The sequence below is a fragment of the Galeopterus variegatus genome, unplaced genomic scaffold, assembly GCF_000696425.1.
Source record: "Galeopterus variegatus unplaced genomic scaffold, G_variegatus-3.0.2 Scaffold2681, whole genome shotgun sequence".
Taxonomy (NCBI): Eukaryota; Metazoa; Chordata; class Mammalia; order Dermoptera; family Cynocephalidae; genus Galeopterus; species Galeopterus variegatus.
Genome location: NW_007728792.1, coordinates 134019 through 153017, shown reverse-complemented (window position 1 = coordinate 153017; position 18999 = coordinate 134019). Strand labels below are relative to the sequence as shown.

General features: G+C 36.7%; 1 protein-coding gene across 7 annotated transcripts in view; it reads right to left on the bottom strand.

Annotated features, from left to right (window-relative positions):
- Positions 1–5187: 5187 nt before the first annotated feature.
- The window catches only part of PIAS2 (protein inhibitor of activated STAT, 2), a 123135-nt gene continuing 109323 nt past the window's right edge, over positions 5188–18999 (bottom strand). For 3 of the 7 annotated variants that reach the window (XM_008582610.1, XM_008582612.1, XM_008582611.1), the window contains exons 13-14: positions 14644–14681; positions 9359–11689 (exon numbers count right to left, since the gene is read on the bottom strand). In XM_008582610.1, coding sequence (XP_008580832.1) covers positions 11510–11689; positions 14644–14681 — 218 coding nt within the window. In that variant the 3' untranslated portion in view covers positions 9359–11509. Of the gene's footprint in view, positions 6881–9358; positions 11690–14643; positions 14682–17764; positions 18000–18999 lie in introns of those variants that run through there. The other 4 variants (XM_008582615.1, XM_008582616.1, XM_008582613.1 and 1 more) reach the window with 4 other exon arrangements.

Sequence of the window (18999 nt, the reverse complement as noted above, 5' to 3'; positions counted from 1 at the left end):
ATAATGTTGTTATTATTCAGCCATAAAAAGGAATAAAGTACTAATGCATGCTGAAGCATGGATGAACCTTGAAAACATTAGGCTAACTGAAAGAAGTCAATCACAGAAGACCCCATATTACATTATTCAATGTACATGAAATGTTCTGAATAGGCAGATACACAGAGACAGAAAGTAGATTAGCGGTTGCCTAATGCTAGGAGGTGTACTGTGATGGATGAGGGAAAAGGAGGGGGTGACTGTTGATGAGTGTCAGGTTTCATTTTAGGGTGAAGATAATGTTCTAAAATTGTGGTACACCTGCACAACACTCTGAAAATACTAAAAAAACAATGAATAATATGCTTTAAATTGGTGAATTGTATGGTATGTTATGGGCAGAACTGTGTCCCTACCCACCCACCCCCAAAAGGATATGTTGGAGTCCTGACCCCTAGTACCTCAGAATCTGACTTTATTTGGCAATAGGGTCTTTACAGTAGTAATCAAACTAAAATAAGGTCAACGTGGGCCCTAAACCAAAATGACTGTTCTCATAAAAAGGGAAAATCTGGACACAGAGGCAAACACACATAGTGGGAAGCCAATGTACAGACACAAGGAGAAGACAGTCACCTACAAGCCAAGGAGAAAGGCCTGTAACAGATCCCTCCCTCGGAGTCCTTAGAAGGAAGCAATCCTGCTGTCACCTTGATTTCAGACTTGTAGCCTGCAGATGGTGAGACAATATACTTCCGTTGTTTAAAACAGCTGGTTTGTGGAACTTTGTTATGGCAGCCCTAGCAAACTAATATAATATGTGGATTATATCTCTATAAAGCTACACACACATGGGGACTTCAAAAAGTTCCCGGAAAAACAGAATTAGAAGAAAATACAATTTTTTCCATGAGCTTTTTGAAGACCTCTCATATATGTATGCTGTCTACAAGAAACTCATTTCAAATATAATGGCACAGCTTAGTTGAAAGTAAAAACTATTCTAGATACTTCATTAACAAAACGAAAAAATCCTAGCCTTCGTGGAACTTACATTCTAGTGCAGGAGTTGAGCGTACCAAGGAATACAAGTCAAGCAGCTGGGGAAATACCACTAAGTGTGAAGGATACCAACATTAAGAAAGCAAATATATTTCACAGGGCCTAACTTATAGCTTAGTAGGGATACAGCCCTGTAGTTTTAGGAATAGCCTTTTTAGTATTGCACATAGAAGTGCTAAGCTTGGGAAAAACAGAAAACTTTCCCAGGACTAAAGTCTCTGCTGTAGATTAAAAAGAATTGTAACACAGCAAAAACGCTGGCTCTAAGGTCAGTCGTCCTTGGTATACCTAAACCTAATGATGGGAAAGTATGTGAGCTAAAGGCCTCAAGGTTGATGGTCGGGGATATTCCACATCTTGTCTTCAGTTGTTTCTTTGAGTTTCTTAGGGAACTAAGTGTTGCCATAACAATTATCTCACTGTTCTTTTGTAACCACCTGTGTTCCTTTTCTGTAGCTATCTTGCCTGGACAATAAAAACTGAGAAAAACCAGATTTGGGGTTATTCCTAGGAATTCTTCTCTCTTGAAGAAATTGCTCGTGGGATTAACCCCTGCTGGGCCTCTCACTGCTCTGGAGAAACGGGCTTTGAGTAATCCTTTGCATCACCTTCACCCTGGGAGAGGTGACAACTAAGCAAGCAAAGTCACATCCACAATTACATTTCCAGAGCAGAGAGAAGAGGAGGATATTGAAGACAGAAAAAGTGGGTTGTCACAATAACCAAGGACTGGAAGGGACTATGTCAAATGCAGATGTTGAAGGTAGTAAAAATCAAGTCTAAGGAACTTGGTAATTATGAGCACATTTAGACCAGCAAGAATCATTTCAGGAATGTGATGGTAGCTGAGATTCGTCACATCAACTACTTGCCAACAACCTCAAAATGTTATCCCAGTCATTCTTCTGTTGTACCATCACGACAAAAACCTAACCCTGAATAAATCCAGCGGCTGACCTCTTCTGCAATGATAGCTTTGACAATGAACATTACTAAAGAACAATCCACCAGACAGACTGATGACATTGTGTCGATGGTGCCCAACTCACTGCTAGTCCATCCTCTTTCCAGTTCTCCAGGACTGCTATTTCAAACTATCTGCTGTTCTTGTACCTTCATCCCTACCCTACCCGCCTCTGGAACTGGCTACATCACTTGGTTCTAAAAGACATGAAGCCAAATTATTAGATGAAAACTCTTTCAGCTCTGCTGTTCAAATGACACACATGGCTGTGTCCATACCTGTTTCTTCATCTGCCTTTGCTCTAGATCCTCTTCCTGTTCAGAAACCGTGATGTCAGTGATCTTTGCCAAACCCTCTCGACCCCATTTTTACCTCTACTGATTCCATACTACTATCCCATTACCATTTAAACACAAGACTATCATTTAAACACAAGACTTCCACATCAAAAGAAATTCCCTCAACCACATACAATTTTATTGCTATAGCCTCACCCTTCATCACAGCTAGTTTTTGAGAAGTGTTCATACTTGCCCACTTCATTTCTTTATTTTCAGTCTTCACCCCACTGTGACCTAGATTTACCTTCATTACTCCACTGAAACTGTCTTCTTGACAAAATTACTAAATATGGCTGGTTGAGAAAACCAAAGGAAGACATAAATTACCATAATTCTTCAATTTTGAGATGCCCATTCACCCCCCCCCAATTTAATGGGATATATCTTACAATCAATGATCAAAAGCAATGGGTCATAGTTTAATGAGCAGTAGTTTTTTTTCATTGTTTACAAAAAAGTCTTAGAATCAGGTATCTTAGGTTCAATCAAATATGGTGTTTTTGAAATTAAGGTTTTTTAAAAAATGGATTCTTAATTTCGATATTGACTGTATCAGCAGCTAACTCCACTGATTACTCCCTTCTTAAAATGTTGTATTCTTATTGGTTTCTGTGATACTGCATCCTTTATTTCCCTTCTCAGCTGCTTGTTCTCTCTCCTTGTTGTGTTCCTTTTCCAGTTTTCTTCTTTTCTCAGTCATCAACTCCTCTGGGTAAGTTCATGCATTTTTATGGTTTCAGTACTACTACTCAAACGTTGTAGGATATCCCTGTAGCTCACCTAATAGCAGGTGGGTATGACTTCCAGAGACATCAGGTTAACTGATTCTTGTTTCAGTTCCAATGTAATGAGTCTAAAAATGACTTGGGTCAGGCTGCTAACCTTCAGAGACTAAGGAAGATAAATTATGTTTATACTTACAATTATATTGTACAACTCAGTGTGGTGTACCTGATGAGGTCGTCCTCAGTACTTAATCTAGAGTAGGTAACATGCATAATTTCCCCAGCCTTATATCTACACCACAGGCTGGGTCACTTTCAAGTCAATACAGCAACTACTTGCACATTATTAGCCCCACTGCGCACTGTCCTACCCATCCCTCATTAATGATCTTTGCCCCTGTAAGCCTTTGGAATAGAGAAAGTCAGTGTACTGCCTTCCTCCCAACTCCCCAGCACCCGACACCTCTACCACCTACCCCAAACATGCATCTCCTCCTGTTTTGGTGAATATCTGCCGCTTAGGTATTACATTTCCACAGGTGGCATAAGTCAAATGCAAACAGTTATCCATAATTTTTTCATTCATAAATATTTATTGAGCACCTACTACGCACCACATATCATGTTAGGCTCTGGGATGCAAGTGGAATAAGTTATCACCCCTGCCCTCATGGAGCTTACACTCTAGTAGAGGAGACAGACAATATACAGTGAACCAATACATAAAATAACCACAGGTTGTGGTAAGTGCCATATAGGATATAAACAGGGTGATGTGATAGAGGATAGTTAGGAAACACCTACTTTTGAGACAGAATGATCAGGGAAGGCCTGAGAAGGTGGTTAAAAACAGAGTTTCAAGGCTGACTCCCCACTTACAAGCTGCATAACCTTAGGCAAGTCACTCGCTCCATTTCCACATTTGTAAAAATGGCGATTATCATACCAAACTCAATAAATGCTCATTACTATTAAAGATTATGAAAACTCTTCATGTCTTCTCACTGTTTTATGGGGCCCTTCATAATCTATCTCTTGCATATCTAAACATCCTTTAGCAAATTTCTACTTATTCTGAGCATTTTGTCTCGAGAAGTTTTCTTTTTTGGGGGGCTGGGGGACGGGGGGCAACTGGCCAGTACAGGAATTGAACCCTGGACCTTGGCGTTATCAGCACCATATCCTAACCAACTGAGATACCTGGCTGGCTACTTGACACATTTTTAATCAACCCTCAAGTTTCCATTTATATATTACCTCATCAGAGTTAGCTGCCTCACCTGCATGCTCCTGCAGCACTCTACTTCACCTTTCACCATTAAAATGGTAATCTTTCTACTTCACACCTCTCTATATGCTACTGGAGTACAACTGTGGGTGCCAGGCATCTTGTCTTGTGCTTGACAAGATGCCTGACACCAAGTGTAAGCCAAGAGAAGAAGTAGAGAGGTGAAAGACACAGAGCAAAGAGGGGAAGTCTGATGGAGAAAGGTCCTGAAGACAGAAGAGACAAGTGTCAAAGGCCCATGTGGCTGAATTGGCCTTGAAGGCCCGCCTCTTTCTCTGAGACTGGAATAAAGAAAGGATAAAGGTGGGTATAGAGCATGATGGGCTGAACCTTCTGATTAAAATAAGCAAGGTCATTCTCTGAAGAGAGTGTGGCTTGAAAAGGAGTGTGTTAATATTTGTTAAAGCTGATCAGAATAGGCTAAGAATCTATGCCATGCCAAGTCAAAGGACTGACAGGTAGTTCTGAGAGTATGTTCAAGGCTGCCATAATGAAGGAGCACTCTAGGCCAGACAAGTAGGAAAGAGAAAACAGGGGGGTGAAATAGTAGTGGGGCAACTCTAGAGGTTCAGTGGAAGAAAATGCTGGAAGTGAAGTAACCAAATCTCTCAGAATAGACTGCTAGATGAATCATCTATAAGAATGTTGAAGGTAGGGCCGGCCCGGTGGCGCACTGGAGAGTGCGCCGCTTGAGAGCGCGGCGGCGCTCCCGCCGAGGGTTCGGATCCCATGTGGAGACCGGTTCCTGCTCACTGGCTGAGCGCGGTGCAGGCGCAACACCGAGGGTTGCGATCCCGTTGCCGGTCCCCGGTACGGGCGCGACACCGAGGGTTGCGATCCCGTTACCGGTCAGTAAAAAAGACAAAAAGGAAAAAAAAAAAAAAGAATGTTGAAGGTATTAATAACAACAGAATTAGAGATGGCAAGAAACAGTGAGCCACGAAGTGAAGCCTCGAGCAAATCAAATGGCGCTCCCTTTATTCAGGCGGTTACTTGATAAGAACTGAAGTAGGTGATAGTATGACCTCTTGGTATACATGGGATTCTGAGGCAGAGATTTTTGGTAGAGGAATTACAATAGGGAGGAAGGGCAGCAAATACCATCCCTTGAGGTATGTGGTATGAGAACACAGCCCAGGTAAGAGCTGCAAGGGATGGCAGGACGTTGGGTGACAGCTGAATTTGTTACGGCCAAGCAGTGAATATAAAAATCAAAAGATTGAGATGTAGCCATGCATGGTCTAGGAAGAAGTGAGAGGATGGGCGATGAGGAGTGAATAGCATGTGCAGAATGGAGACAAGTGAAGGTGAAATGGATGGCAAGGAAGGTTTATATTTCTTAAAAGATAGCAGGAAAATCAGGGATGAGCCTCAGGGCTGCTTCTTTTCTGAAATCTCATGATTAATATCAAACTCATAACTGTCTCCCCTAAATGACTAAAGTTCATTCTAAATTACCTCTTGTCTCTGTAAATAGTGCTATTATCCTCCAAGTTATCCAGGCTTGAGAAATGGACTCAGTCCTTACTCCTATATACAGTCACTCAATCTTGAATCTTCCTTTGAAAGGGCTCCAGTATCCCACTCCTTTATTACTGTGGCCATCATGTGAAACAAGATCCCACAATTTTATGTCTAGATTCCTATACCAGTCTCCTAAATAATGTAGATAATTAACATCACTTCAGTTTAGTCAGAGGGCTTTTGAGGTAGGTCTAGGTCAGCTCCCAAGTCCACTACTCATCCACTGTGATTTTGGAAAACATCTCTAAATCTGTTTCTTCATTTGCAAAACAGGGATAATTCCACTTTCCTTTGAAAGGATAGTGCAAGGAATGAGACTTCTTTGGAAAGTTCTAAGAATAAGGACTGTTACTAGGTAAGAATTCTTGATTTTTGGAAACTTTATTATAAGCCCGTTGAAGCCTGGAACCAGATCTTTTATACTACTATATCCCACATACTCTTAGAAAACATAATAAACGTTTGTTGAATAGTATGATGAAAGCCAAAATAAGAGTTATTTTATAACACAACAACACTCTTTTTAGTAAAAGAGTTAAACTTTGAGGGGGATTGGCCTGTTGGTTCAGTTCGTTAGAGCACGGTGCTGATAACACCAAGGTCCAGTGTTCAATCCCTCCACCAGCTAGCCACCAAAACAAAAGAAAAACAAAAAAAAAGAAAAAAAAAAAGAGTTAAGCTTGGAGAACACAAAGCAACGTTTTAAAACCCATTCAGCAATAAAGATGTTTTGGAAATAATGAATGTTGTATATGCCAATCAAGAAAATGCTACACCTCCAACATCTGAAGATAACAATCAGTTTTTTCTTTCCCCACAGTCTCCATTATAAAACCAAGAATAAGATTTCACTGGGAACATAAAATATAAAGTAAAACAGGCAAAACTTGGCCCTGGTTGTTGTTTTAGCCTTACCACTTTTCCAGTTTGGGTTGGACTGCCTTTGGCTCAGTAGATCCTACTGGCGTTAGGAAGCTCAGAAAGGCCAAAATGGAGCCTACAGGAAGAGGAAAAAGAGAGCTGGCTACTAAGGGCTGGCCCTAGACACAAATGGTGGGGGATGAAGGGAAAGGTGTAAGATTTTTGAACTAAAAATGGAAAATGTAGCCTGACAAATATTTGTACTACTTCACAGTTAAAATAAAACCATGTGAAAAATCATGTGTCCGTACATAGAACACGGATGTCAGATACAAAGCCTCGCAAAATCCCCACCAATTACTTCCAAATCAGCCCAGCTCACCAAGGGCAGAAGGGCAGAAGGACTTAGTGCAGATGCTTGCATAAAGAGAAAATGTGTATTCTTGGAAAATATGACTAGACCACCCTTCTCATACCATCTGGCTGGAATATAAATTAGCATAACCATTTGGCAAAGTGATAGGAATCAAGAACTACAAAAGTGTTCATAGCCTTCACCCAGGAATTTCACATCTAGGAATTTACCCTAGGAAAATAATTTATGCACAAAGATTTTCACTGTAGCATTATGAGGTGCAATCTAAAATGTCTATTGGGGAAAGGTTATATGAATCATGGCACATCCATACAATGGAATGCCATGGAACTAATAATAGTTGATGTAGTTCCTAATAACATGGAATAATGCCTGTAGATTGACAGAAAAACCAAGATACAAATTATATTGAGAATGAATGAAACTATGTAAAGACATGCACAAGCAGCAAAAAGACTGGCAAGAAAAAAGCAAAAATATTAAGTGATGCTTTTTTTTCTGGTGATAGAATTATAGGCAATTGTTATTTTTCTTTATACTTCTCTATACTGTCTAAATTTTCCACAATGAGCATGTTCTACTGACATAAACAGAAAAAACAAAAATAAACATTATCCAAACAGGCAAGCATTAAAGAAGAATGTGCATTTTTATATAGCTTTGTTTCCTTTAGGTGCAGTGCGGTTCCTAACCAAAAACAAAAAGAAAAACAAAAACAAAAAAACCCAAACAAAAAAATGGGGGAGATTACAAACTAGTCATTTATTTGACAAGATCATCAGACTCTTAAAGGCAGAAGAGAAAGTCTTAAATTCCTTTCAACAAGTTCATCATATTCATGTAGAACTGCAGCAGAAAAGATGGTGAATCAGGTTGAATCATCAAACACCGATCTAAATGACAACTCCAACCTCCCACACCATTATAGAGCCAGGGCCACTAAATCCAATATCAGACTTAAGTTTAAATGGTGTACTGCTCTATATTTTCTAAGATGGAAACAGCTTGGAAATAATGCATTACGACAGTCCATAAAAATGGAGAAAACCTTACATGAAAAAACTTAATAAAAGTGATTACTAAAATAAAGAATACAACAATTAAGTGCTTTGTTTACCAACTGCAGGTTAGAGAGAAATGAAAGGCATATCTGAAAATTAAACCGATGCTTTGTAAAAACTGACTTTACTTAAAAATACAAATGTCAACTAATAAATACTTTGTTGGTAGAAGAAAAAGACAACTTGATTACTAAATGGTGAGTGTCCAGGACTGGTCTGAAAGCAGAATGTCTGACGGGTCTGAATATCAAAGTCAGAATAGACTATGTTCAATCTACTTTACCTAAAATCCAACATCTTGCCTCTCTTCAAATTCCTTAGGACTACCCTAAGGAAATTTGTTTTATACCAAGATAGGGATCAACTTAATCATACTTGCTATCCCTTACCTATGCATAATATCTTCATTCTAGCTTTTCTGAAACACATTAGATAAATGCCACATACCTCAATTCACCTCATTTTCATTTGGCCTTTACGATTACCCTTGGACAGATGCCAAGTATTTATAACTTCTGACCAGAAATGGAAATAAAATCCTAAAGTGGTTGACCTAAAGGTCAGAAAGTTAGTAAGTAAAAGTAGACCTTAGGCACGAAGTTATATTCAGCACCAATTATACTGTTAGGAGTTATCAGAGCAAGAAATGTCCTTAATATTTCTAAGAGAAGAAAGAAAAAATAGAGGTTGGCTAAGTGACTGTAAGAAATTAATAACTGCAGTTCCTTTCCTTAAACAAGATACCTCAGATAATCTAAGGAACAGCTAAGATGACCTCATCTGTAACTCCCTTATACTTGGTTAGGCAGAAATCTGAGCTAGCAAAATAAACTATTAAAAAGTCAGGATGTTGGTAAAAATAACTAGTGATCATATTAAACAAAGGATAATGGCTTCATAATCATGCTGTTGCCATAAGGCCAAAGGCAAAAAGGAGAAAGTACTCACCTTCAAAAATACATATACATCGTAAGCCCCAATTTTAAGATTAAAATTTTAAAAGAGTAGTTTTTAAGATGTTAGTCACCTGTATGATAAATTAAATACTTACAGATAGTTTCAGTGTAAAGCACCAAAAATAAACAAACTTTTCACATAAAATTGTAAAAAAGAAACAAATCACAACTAAAAAAGCACAGAGGTATCAGTAACAGAACCAAGTAAATAAACTAATTTCTATTAATATTTTCATTTACTGTATAAAACTCTGTTGATTAAACTGGGGGAAAGGAGTCTCTAAGAATCTATAGGGTAACAAAATGATAACAAATATACATCACTTCTTTATTAACAAATGATAGATACCACACTAATCAGGTTACTTTTTCTATCTGATTACAGAGTCAACAGAAATTGCATCTGCATTTTGAGCAGCAACAGAAAATCTTTCTAAGAAGAAATTCTACATCTGGACCAAAAGACTGTAACAAGGACTAGAAATCTAATGACTACAAAGGCAAAACTGACAACTACAGTTTAACTACTCTTGAAAGATTCAGGTGTTATTTCCCCCCCCCATGTCTTTAATAATAAACAGCCCTCCCAAAGGATAATACATTAAATAAGGGGATAATGTAGCCAAAGGGATGATGTAGAAAACCAGAAGAAATTAAATCAGTACAAAAAGAGCACACAAAGGCCACGAAACCTTGAGAAAGTATAAAACACCAAGTAGGGATAAGTCAGCTCCCTGGAGTTACACCAACCCTTATGTGTCCCTGTTCTAACTAAATTGGAGAGTCCTCATCTGGGCACTTCTGTTTGAGAATCAATTAGATAAGCCATTAAAAAAAAAAAAGTCTGTTTTTAAAGCAGATACAGCTTAGGGAGAGAAAGCTAAACTCTAGAAAAGTACTAAATCCTTGAGAACTCAAAAATGACTTAGGAACCCAAATGAAGCAAACTATAAAATTTGGATGAAAATGTTTCTCTAAGAGTAAAACTCAGTTTTTGGAGTGATTTAAAATAAAACACTGTTTAGGAGAGTGATTTTCAAAATGCAGCCAGTAAAACCATAGGGGTTACCTGGAGTGTTTGGTGGTGGCATGGAGTGAGACATGAAGTGGGCTTCAGGCACATCCTCCCAAACCCTTCCCTCACTTTAACTCAAACATTTCTAATTGTTTCATCTTTGTGTTTTTAGGAAAGATTTTCTTTTTTAAAAAGGGGAGGTAAGGATCTGATGCTGTCCTCCTCGCTTGCTATTATTTGTCTTTTTCCCGAAGTTTGAAAATCATTGCTGAGGTTGAAATTAATTGGTGAGAAATATGATCAGAGATCTAAAACAAATGTTCTATTTCAGTGCTACTAAAATATGAAAAGTTTCAAAGATTTTATATATTATTCTATAAAATAAATGAGCAAATTTTTAGGAAGAAACTAAGTTTTGTTATTTCTACCTCCCAAAATCTGTTCTTTTGCTGCCTCCAACCTATCAATATTTCTTGACAGTGTGAGCAAAATTCTAACAAACACCCCAGCTACACTTTACCCCCAAAACATTTCATTCGATGGCTACATAGAATTTCTTTCTTTGAGAAGTCCCAAATTTATGGAAAACTCTAGAATGAGAATGTACAGTTACCAAAAATAATACATTGTGTCAGGACAGAATCTGCACAGAGTTCCTTAAACATAATCACTAATAAAGAGCAGCCAAATTCCAGAACTTTACTCTGCATCCACTAGCAAACAATGTCAAAGTGATAACTGATAACCAGGGAAAAATGTGTAACATAAAGCCCATTTTTCTTTGATGGGATCATGAAGAAAAGTGGAACTGCAAGAAGAAAAGTGGAACTCAAGCTTTGGCCACTTACAGAAACTTCATTATTTCAACAAAATAGAACAAATCTCCGTGGAAAGGACTCATTCGGCAAACATACTTCTTTCCAAATACTTTTTCCTTCACAGCAGGCTAAACAGAAGTTGCTGTCATTCTAGAATCAGTGATTACATCTTTTTTTTTTTTAATTAGAAAAGAGTTTACTTGAATATTTACATAACTTTTATTGCTGTTTATTGTAACAAAAAAATCTTCAACTCATTTGTAGGATCCATCCAGCAATGTATGAAATTGAAATCCATCTCTTAAGAAAGTACAGTTTTGGCTGAATGTATCCGATGCTCAAAGTACAGCACAAGTAAGAAAAATCCTTCCATGCCATTTGGTTCTTGATGCAGTCATCTGTGTTATCTCTTAGAAAGCAAAAGAATCCATTTGACATTTCAATAAATACCAAATTGTCAAAAATATAGCTTCCACAAACCAGAAATCCAAGAAAGAGCAATTTTGATGAATGATTCCCAGAATCAAGTGAGTCCTCCTTTAGTCCAATGAGATGATGTCAGGAATGTTACTTCCACTGCTGGTTATGACCCCTGTCTCACTCCTGCTGCTGGATGAGCTAACATGAGTACTGCTCTCATGGGGGCTGGTGGTGGTGACAGACGTACTGCTTGCTGTTAAGGGTGAGGTGAGACTATCCAAAAACATAGGAGGACAGTACTGCTTGAAACAAACAATGATGCTGATGAGGAAGAGACTACATTGATTTTAAATAAAGAGACTAGAAATACTTAGATATGCACAAGTGATAGCCACATATTTAAATCCCACTGGGATTTAAAAGTTTCTCAAAACTTCACATTTTTGGGTGGAAGGTGGCATGAATTTAGCTATTTTACATTATTTAGTGAATGAAGCATCATCTTGAGTCTCTCAAAACCTGTGGAACTTTTTGTTGATCATATACACAGGTAAAAGTACAAATAATGTCAACAATAACAAGTCCTTTAATACTAAAAATATTGGCCCCACAATTATGACTCATACTTAACTCAGAATTTGCTAAGTGTATTTAGATAGGATTTAAATCACACCGTAAAAGGCTAATACTTATTTTTAATGGTATTAAGCAAAAATGCTAATGTAAAATTCAACAATCCTTCCAAAATTTCATAACAAATAAAAGTTTCATGAATAAAAGTTAAGACTGACCAGCTGAATGATGGTGTTGGACTCCTTTGTACATACGCATAACAATACTTGGGTAATTAGAATGACAACCTTCATTCTAAAACAGAGGCTACATGGTAGTTAACTAGCATGGGATGCTTAGGACAGAGAATGATCTCATGCAATCACAAAATTTTGGAATAAATCTTAGAGATCTAATCTATCTATCTTGTGATGCTTGCTTGACAACCCTCTCCAAGAGTTCACATTTCAAGTCCCCTTGCCATCCTGGTTGCAGATTCCCAAATAAATGCAAATGTGAGTGTAATACTCAAATATTCACCAAGAGGATAGAGAGAAATAAGAGCTAAAAGCTTTATTTTATACCGCCATAGAATATTTTTTGTGAGAAACAACTGCACAGACTTTAGCAAAATAAGCGAGGTCTACTAACAGACTGCAAGAGATGTATTGAGTTTCTTTAGTTCGACTGTATGAAAGATCAGTAAGGATATCTTATTAATATAATCATTCTATATATAATTCAGTTTATCATTAGAGATACTGAATTATGGAAAAGAAATTTTAAATTGAAGTTGTTTAGACTACATGATCTTTAAGGCCCATAAATAAAATGGGAACAAGAGTCCCAGGTTTAAGCTGCCAGTCAGAGGAACAGCAACAACTAAAATTCAGGTTGCCTTTCAAGAGTTATTTAATGTTCTCAATGAATAACTGTTTTGGTTTATCAATAAAATGAATGCCACCCACAAAGAGATTCAAGGGACATTGATAAGGAAGAGGAGAATAGTTCTTAAAGAACTTGCAGGGACCTCTAAAGACAATTGAATTGTCAGGTATTAAAATTCCTTTCTAAAATCAAATCAATTTCTAACTTTCCATTAAAACTGGGGGAGAAATCTGGGAAAAAAGACCAGAAACTTACGTTTTCTTCCTGCTACCTCTCGTGCAGTTTTTGACTACCCCATAGGAAAAAGGTACTTTTCTTCATTTATAAAATGAGTCCTAGATGCTACACTCCTGGCATCGATGGGCTCCAGGCCTTGAATTCTACAGTATTTGGGGTGCAGCCATTTTACTCCTAATCCTATATTTCTTTCGTACATATAATGAGCACATACCTGCACAAGGATAATAGGGATTAAGGGGCAATATGGAGGTAAAGTAAAAAACCTAACGACCCTATGGTGGACTGAGGGCACAAGCTCATCCTTCTACTCACTATCAATTAAATTAGCTTATCACCAAGCATGTCAAATAGAGCTATCAGATAAAAACCTCTAGGTTCATTTTTTTAAAAAGGATTGTTCACATAAATCGGTAATCCTTTAAATCTGAAGAATCCATTTCCTAGAAAAAGATACCTTTGTTATAAAATATACTAATGTAACAAAGTCAATTCAGGGTGACAAAAATTCCTCAGTCTGCATATGACCTTGGAACCAAATTTCCAGTGCTGCTTATGCAATTAGAGTACTGAAATAGGAGGCCGATACAAGACCAGTGGTTAGCTGATTCTGAGTGGCCCAGAAAGCAGTGATCCGTGGTTCTTCCTCTATCCCTCCTCCCTACTCTCAACACCTTTCAAAACCTTTCTTTCTTTCTCAGTTTCACTCTCCTCATGCCTTTTCCTCGAACTCTGTTCTGCCTCTGCTATAAGCAAAGTGGAATCCATGCCCACTGCAAGGTCTTCATGTTGAGACTCTGGGATACTACAGCTTCTTTAACAGAAAAAGCAGGTATCCTCAAAGTCTGAATCTGATTGTTTTTAAAAACAGTGGAGAATCAAGCTAATGAGTCAAGCCTGTTTAATCAGCTTTAGTTATTGATTTTCTACGTATAGAATAGGTGTTGTATCTATAAAATAAAATTTTATTTGTAAAAATTTTAATCTCCAGCCATGTGGCACCACTTCCACTGATTATTTTTTTGTTTTTACATTTTTTTTTTTTTTTGTCTTTTTTCCGTGTCCGGCAACGGATCGCAACCCTCAGTGTCGCCCCCGTACCGGACCGGGACCGGCAACGGGATCGCAACCCTCGGTGTTGCCCCCGCGCCTCGCTCAGCCAGTGAGCGGGAACCGGTCTGTATGTGGGATCCGAACCCTCAGCGGGAGCGCTGCCGCGCTTCCCAAGCGGCGCACTAGCGCAGTGCGCCACTGGGCCGGCCCTGTTTTTACATTTTTTTAAAATTGAAGCATAACTGATTATAACCACTCAAATGCTTGCTAAAAAGGTCGACTGATCAAGCTAAATTAAATATAATTTAAAATTTAGGTATTAAGGACAAAAATATAATAAATTGAAAAACAGCAACTTTATTCCTCCAAATAAAATTGTAAAAAATATATATATTACTTCCTTTCCAACAGTGTAAGTAATTGAGAGTTGACTGTCCTGATTTTATGCAACTGGTCATTTTTAGTTAGTATAACATAACCAACAATTTAATACAAATTAGTTGCTTAAATTCAGGATACATACCTGGGGATCAACTGGAATAAGGGAAAGAAAATCCAAACCTAAAACAAAAATGCTTTGTTAATAGTTGTCTCATATTTTGGAGTCCAGAATTATTTCCCCAAATCATACTGTATTTATCATAAGTCACAAAACATTTGAGGTAAGTGCTTACCACACTCTGCCATAGGGAGGTTCTACACAATGATCAGTGACATTTAATGTGTATAAACCAGAAGATGAACATGTTCCCTGACAAAACAACTGGAAAAAACACCTCCCAGTGCCTCAAAGGCAGCAGTCCAAAAACTTCTGGAGAAGTGGAACTAGTCAAAGCAAATGCTTCCCCTTTGTCACTGAACTGAATGAGAAGCAATAAAAATGATAAGATAATGATCTGAATTTGGACCTTAAAAAAAAATAAAACACTTAGGCTCTTAAGATACTTCACATTTATTTTTCAGAAATATACTACATTCAGGTTCACCTAAAATATCACTTCTTAAACAGATGTCTACTTTATTGATGGCTCTCTGTCTCCCTGGTTCCCACATCAACAGAACTACACAGTCCAAAGCTCTGCACAAAGCAAGCACCTGGTAACTGCTGCTCACTAATAAGCTAACGACTATCAAGGTTTACTGGGTTCTAAGCTAATACAGTTTTCTAAACCAAAGAATAGATTCTCCAATTATGTCTTAGAAACAGGAATGTGGAAAAGGCTGCCCAGTAATATCATTTTCAAGTAGTAAAGGAATAACCATAAATAATAAAAAATTTCATGTCTGAAAAGTCCAGCAATAAATTTCAAAGTCTGTTCCCCTAGACCTCCTCCTCTGTGTGACTAAATTATTTTCAGTTACTTCAGATCTTTAAACAAGAAATCACACACTAGGTATAGGTAATTAAGACAGGCCAATTTCTATTCAGTTCCATGAATTTGTATATGTTGGCATTCAATGTCACCCCAATATAATAACTACATAGAGTGAAGGTCCAATACTGCTACTTAAAACAAAGAATATTAGTGGGGATATTTAAAATACTTAATAACCACTATAAATAATAACTCAAAAATGTTAAAGTATATTTATTCCTTTATAATCTCTAAGTAAGAGGTTTATAAAATGCTTACCAAGTGATACAAGCTGTAGCACCAATCATTTGAAAGAAATCATTCAAACAACTAAACACATTTTTAAAAATTACTGCTATATTTTTTCATTTCATAACCGTCACTAGCCATATGATACAGGAGTTTAAGCCAACACTGGACAAAGGGAATCACAATGAACTTTTCCAGTGAGTTCCCCATTAAAATGATAATCAATAAGTGACATGAATCAATAAGCAGAGTTTCTCTTGACATCAATGATATTGTTCAATTAACCCTCTCTCTGCTTCTGCCAAACAGTAATCCAAAATTTTATCCCTTATAATACCTTCTGGGAGTTTTATATATCCAATATTTCTATTATTGACTAAGCCACAAAAAGTTTATTGGACTGTTAATTGGCTTAATTTAGCAATTTTATTTTGTTTTGCTTCAAACAGTATAATATTTTCTTCATTTTTACAATAGCTTCTACTTTTTTTTTTTTTTACCATTTTAATCATTTTTTTTTATTATAATTTTTTTTTCCTTTTTGTCATTTTTCTTGACCGGCAATGGATCGCAACCCTCAGTGTAGTGCCCGTACCGGACCAGGACCGGCAACGGGATCGCAACCCTCGGTGTTGCGCCCGCACCACGGAAAAAGACAAAAAAAAAAAAAAAAAAAAAAAAAAAGAAGGTTTTTTTTTTTTGTCTTTTGTCTTTTTTTCCGTGTCCGGCAATGGATCGCAACCCTCAGTGTCGTGCCCGTACCGGACCAGGACCGGCAACGGGATCGCAACCCTCGGTGTTGCGCCCGCACCTTGCTCAGCCAGTGAGCGGCCGGTCTATATGTGGGATCCGAACCCTCAGCGGGAGCACTGCCACACTCCCAAGCAGCGCACTGTAGCAGTGCGCCACCGGGCCGGCCCCCATTTTAATCATTTTTTAATTGACACAAAATCAAACATATTTATGGGGAACACTTTTACTGTTTTAGTTTTTCAGTTTTATATGTTCAGTCACTTTGAATCTTGTATCACTCAGTCTATTTTAATAACTGGAAACATTTTATAAAACTAAAGAAATTATTGACATTTCTGCTGGGATATTGTATACTGAAGCCAAATCACTCAAAAACACTTATTTTCTAGATGTTCACTATTCCCATTTTATAACTTTAATTAAAATAAATGCACGGGTTTTATATACTTAGAAACTGTTTTTGCAGCTCTATCATTAGTGGATGCCCATCAAGGTCCAAAGACTCTTCCTATTTTCATTATTTCAGTTTCCAGCTCTTCAGATGTACTGTAATTTTCTTTGATGATTTCACGTATGCCAGTAAGTATAGTCTATTTAGAAAAGGTTTAAGAGATTCACTTGGTATCTTTTGATACCTCATCCACAGATGACTGCATATGGTGACTTATATTAACAACATAATAAAATGGCTAGAAATTTTTCTAAAATTTTCGTTGAAACTCTAATTTGCCTTCCAAGCATCACACAGGTGCTATCTATACAAAATCCAGTACGGTTTTAATGTAAATATTTCTCACTGAAACCATCTTTTCTCAAACACTAACAGTAAAATTTGATATAGTATTTCAGATGTTATTCCTTCTAATAAAAAACTAAACTATCAAAGTCTTGCATTTTAAAATTATTAAAACTCCTCTCAAACAGATGAAATTCATCAACAGTGATTAAAATTTTACTGCCTTGTTTTATACGTTTTGCAAAATGCTATTTCCTTATTTCACCATAAGTTTCAATTGCCACACATCATACTGATATATTTTTATGCCCTCCGAAGTATTTCATGGTTGAAAATGCTCAATTATTTTTAACTAAAAAGCAGGTAGTGTTAAAAATTCTGACGGTACAATATAAATGCTTTTATTTTATTAACACTGATAAAATTGTAATTTTTAAATTTTAAATGTTTCATTATGGAAAACTGACTCATTTAGTTTTTTTTTCCCTTATTGAACATAACATTTTCTTTACTTGAGCCATAAACTTTAACAAAACATGATTGCTACATGATTAAGTATGTAAATGTTTAGCACTTTCAAATTTTAATGAAACAACTTTTGAGCACCATTCACACCTGACAAGATGGCACTAGCAATAAGGCATTCATATTTTTTCTTGAAATAATCAAGCTGTTTTCCATTCCATAAATACAAATTATTTGTTTTATTTTGTATTCATTGTTGCACAGTATCAGAAGATGTTCCAAGCTGCAGTTCATTATTAATATCATTTCTTCTTTGTTCTCCTGCAGATTCAGAAGATTCATGTTTATGATGTTTAAAAGGAATGTTAAGAAATTTATTAAAACTGTCATCTTTCCATTCTTGGTGTTCTATTTAATATTTTATTATAAATTATTAGATTTATCAATACCAAAAGTGCACAGTATGACTAATTACATAAAAATTATGCACAAAAATAAAACCAAAGTAATTGCTAATTACAAAAGAGCACATTAACAATAAAACCAAAGTAAAAACTATTTAGATGTAGTAACTGCTACATAATTCATAGATGACGATAAGCTAGCAATTCTTCTAAAGCACAACAGATCCTACTCTATTCGATCTACCAACTGGTAAAACAGCTTTTCAACATTTTAACAACCAGTATCACCATAATGGTTTATATTGGCTAAATATCAGCCCTGGATATTATTATTTCCTCAATATCAGATTGAAATGCATTTTAGTAAATATATGGTTCAGACATATTTCCCTGCATTTTTCTCAAATCTGCACCTTTTTAAAAAGAAATAGTCTCACTTTATGCCCAAATTTTGAAATAATAAAAATTGTCCCAAATTAAAAATCCATCCAGGCTCACATAATATGAAAATGAACAGAGCAAGCCATTTATAAATTGTCTATGCTATTGCTAAATGGCCAGGGTCATTTTAATAAGCAAAAATGTTCATTATCTTTTTTTCAGGATTGATTTTTAATTCAAGGTCTTTAGGAAACAAATCCCTTTGGAATGCTTTTTTATAATACATACTAAAATGACATGTGGACACTCTTCAAACTAGCCAAGGTTACAGCAATACACGGCAGTTAGGAACGAAGAATCTCTGAATTTCCATCTTCATCATGTGCCACGAAACCTCAACCCGTACCTTAGCATCAGGTTTTGTATACAACCAATACTTTACAACTGGTGCTAGCTGGGTTTGCAAAGAACTTTTAAAAATACCAGTTCCCAAATTACATATGGAGTAAACACATTTAAGAAGCAAAAAGTATTTT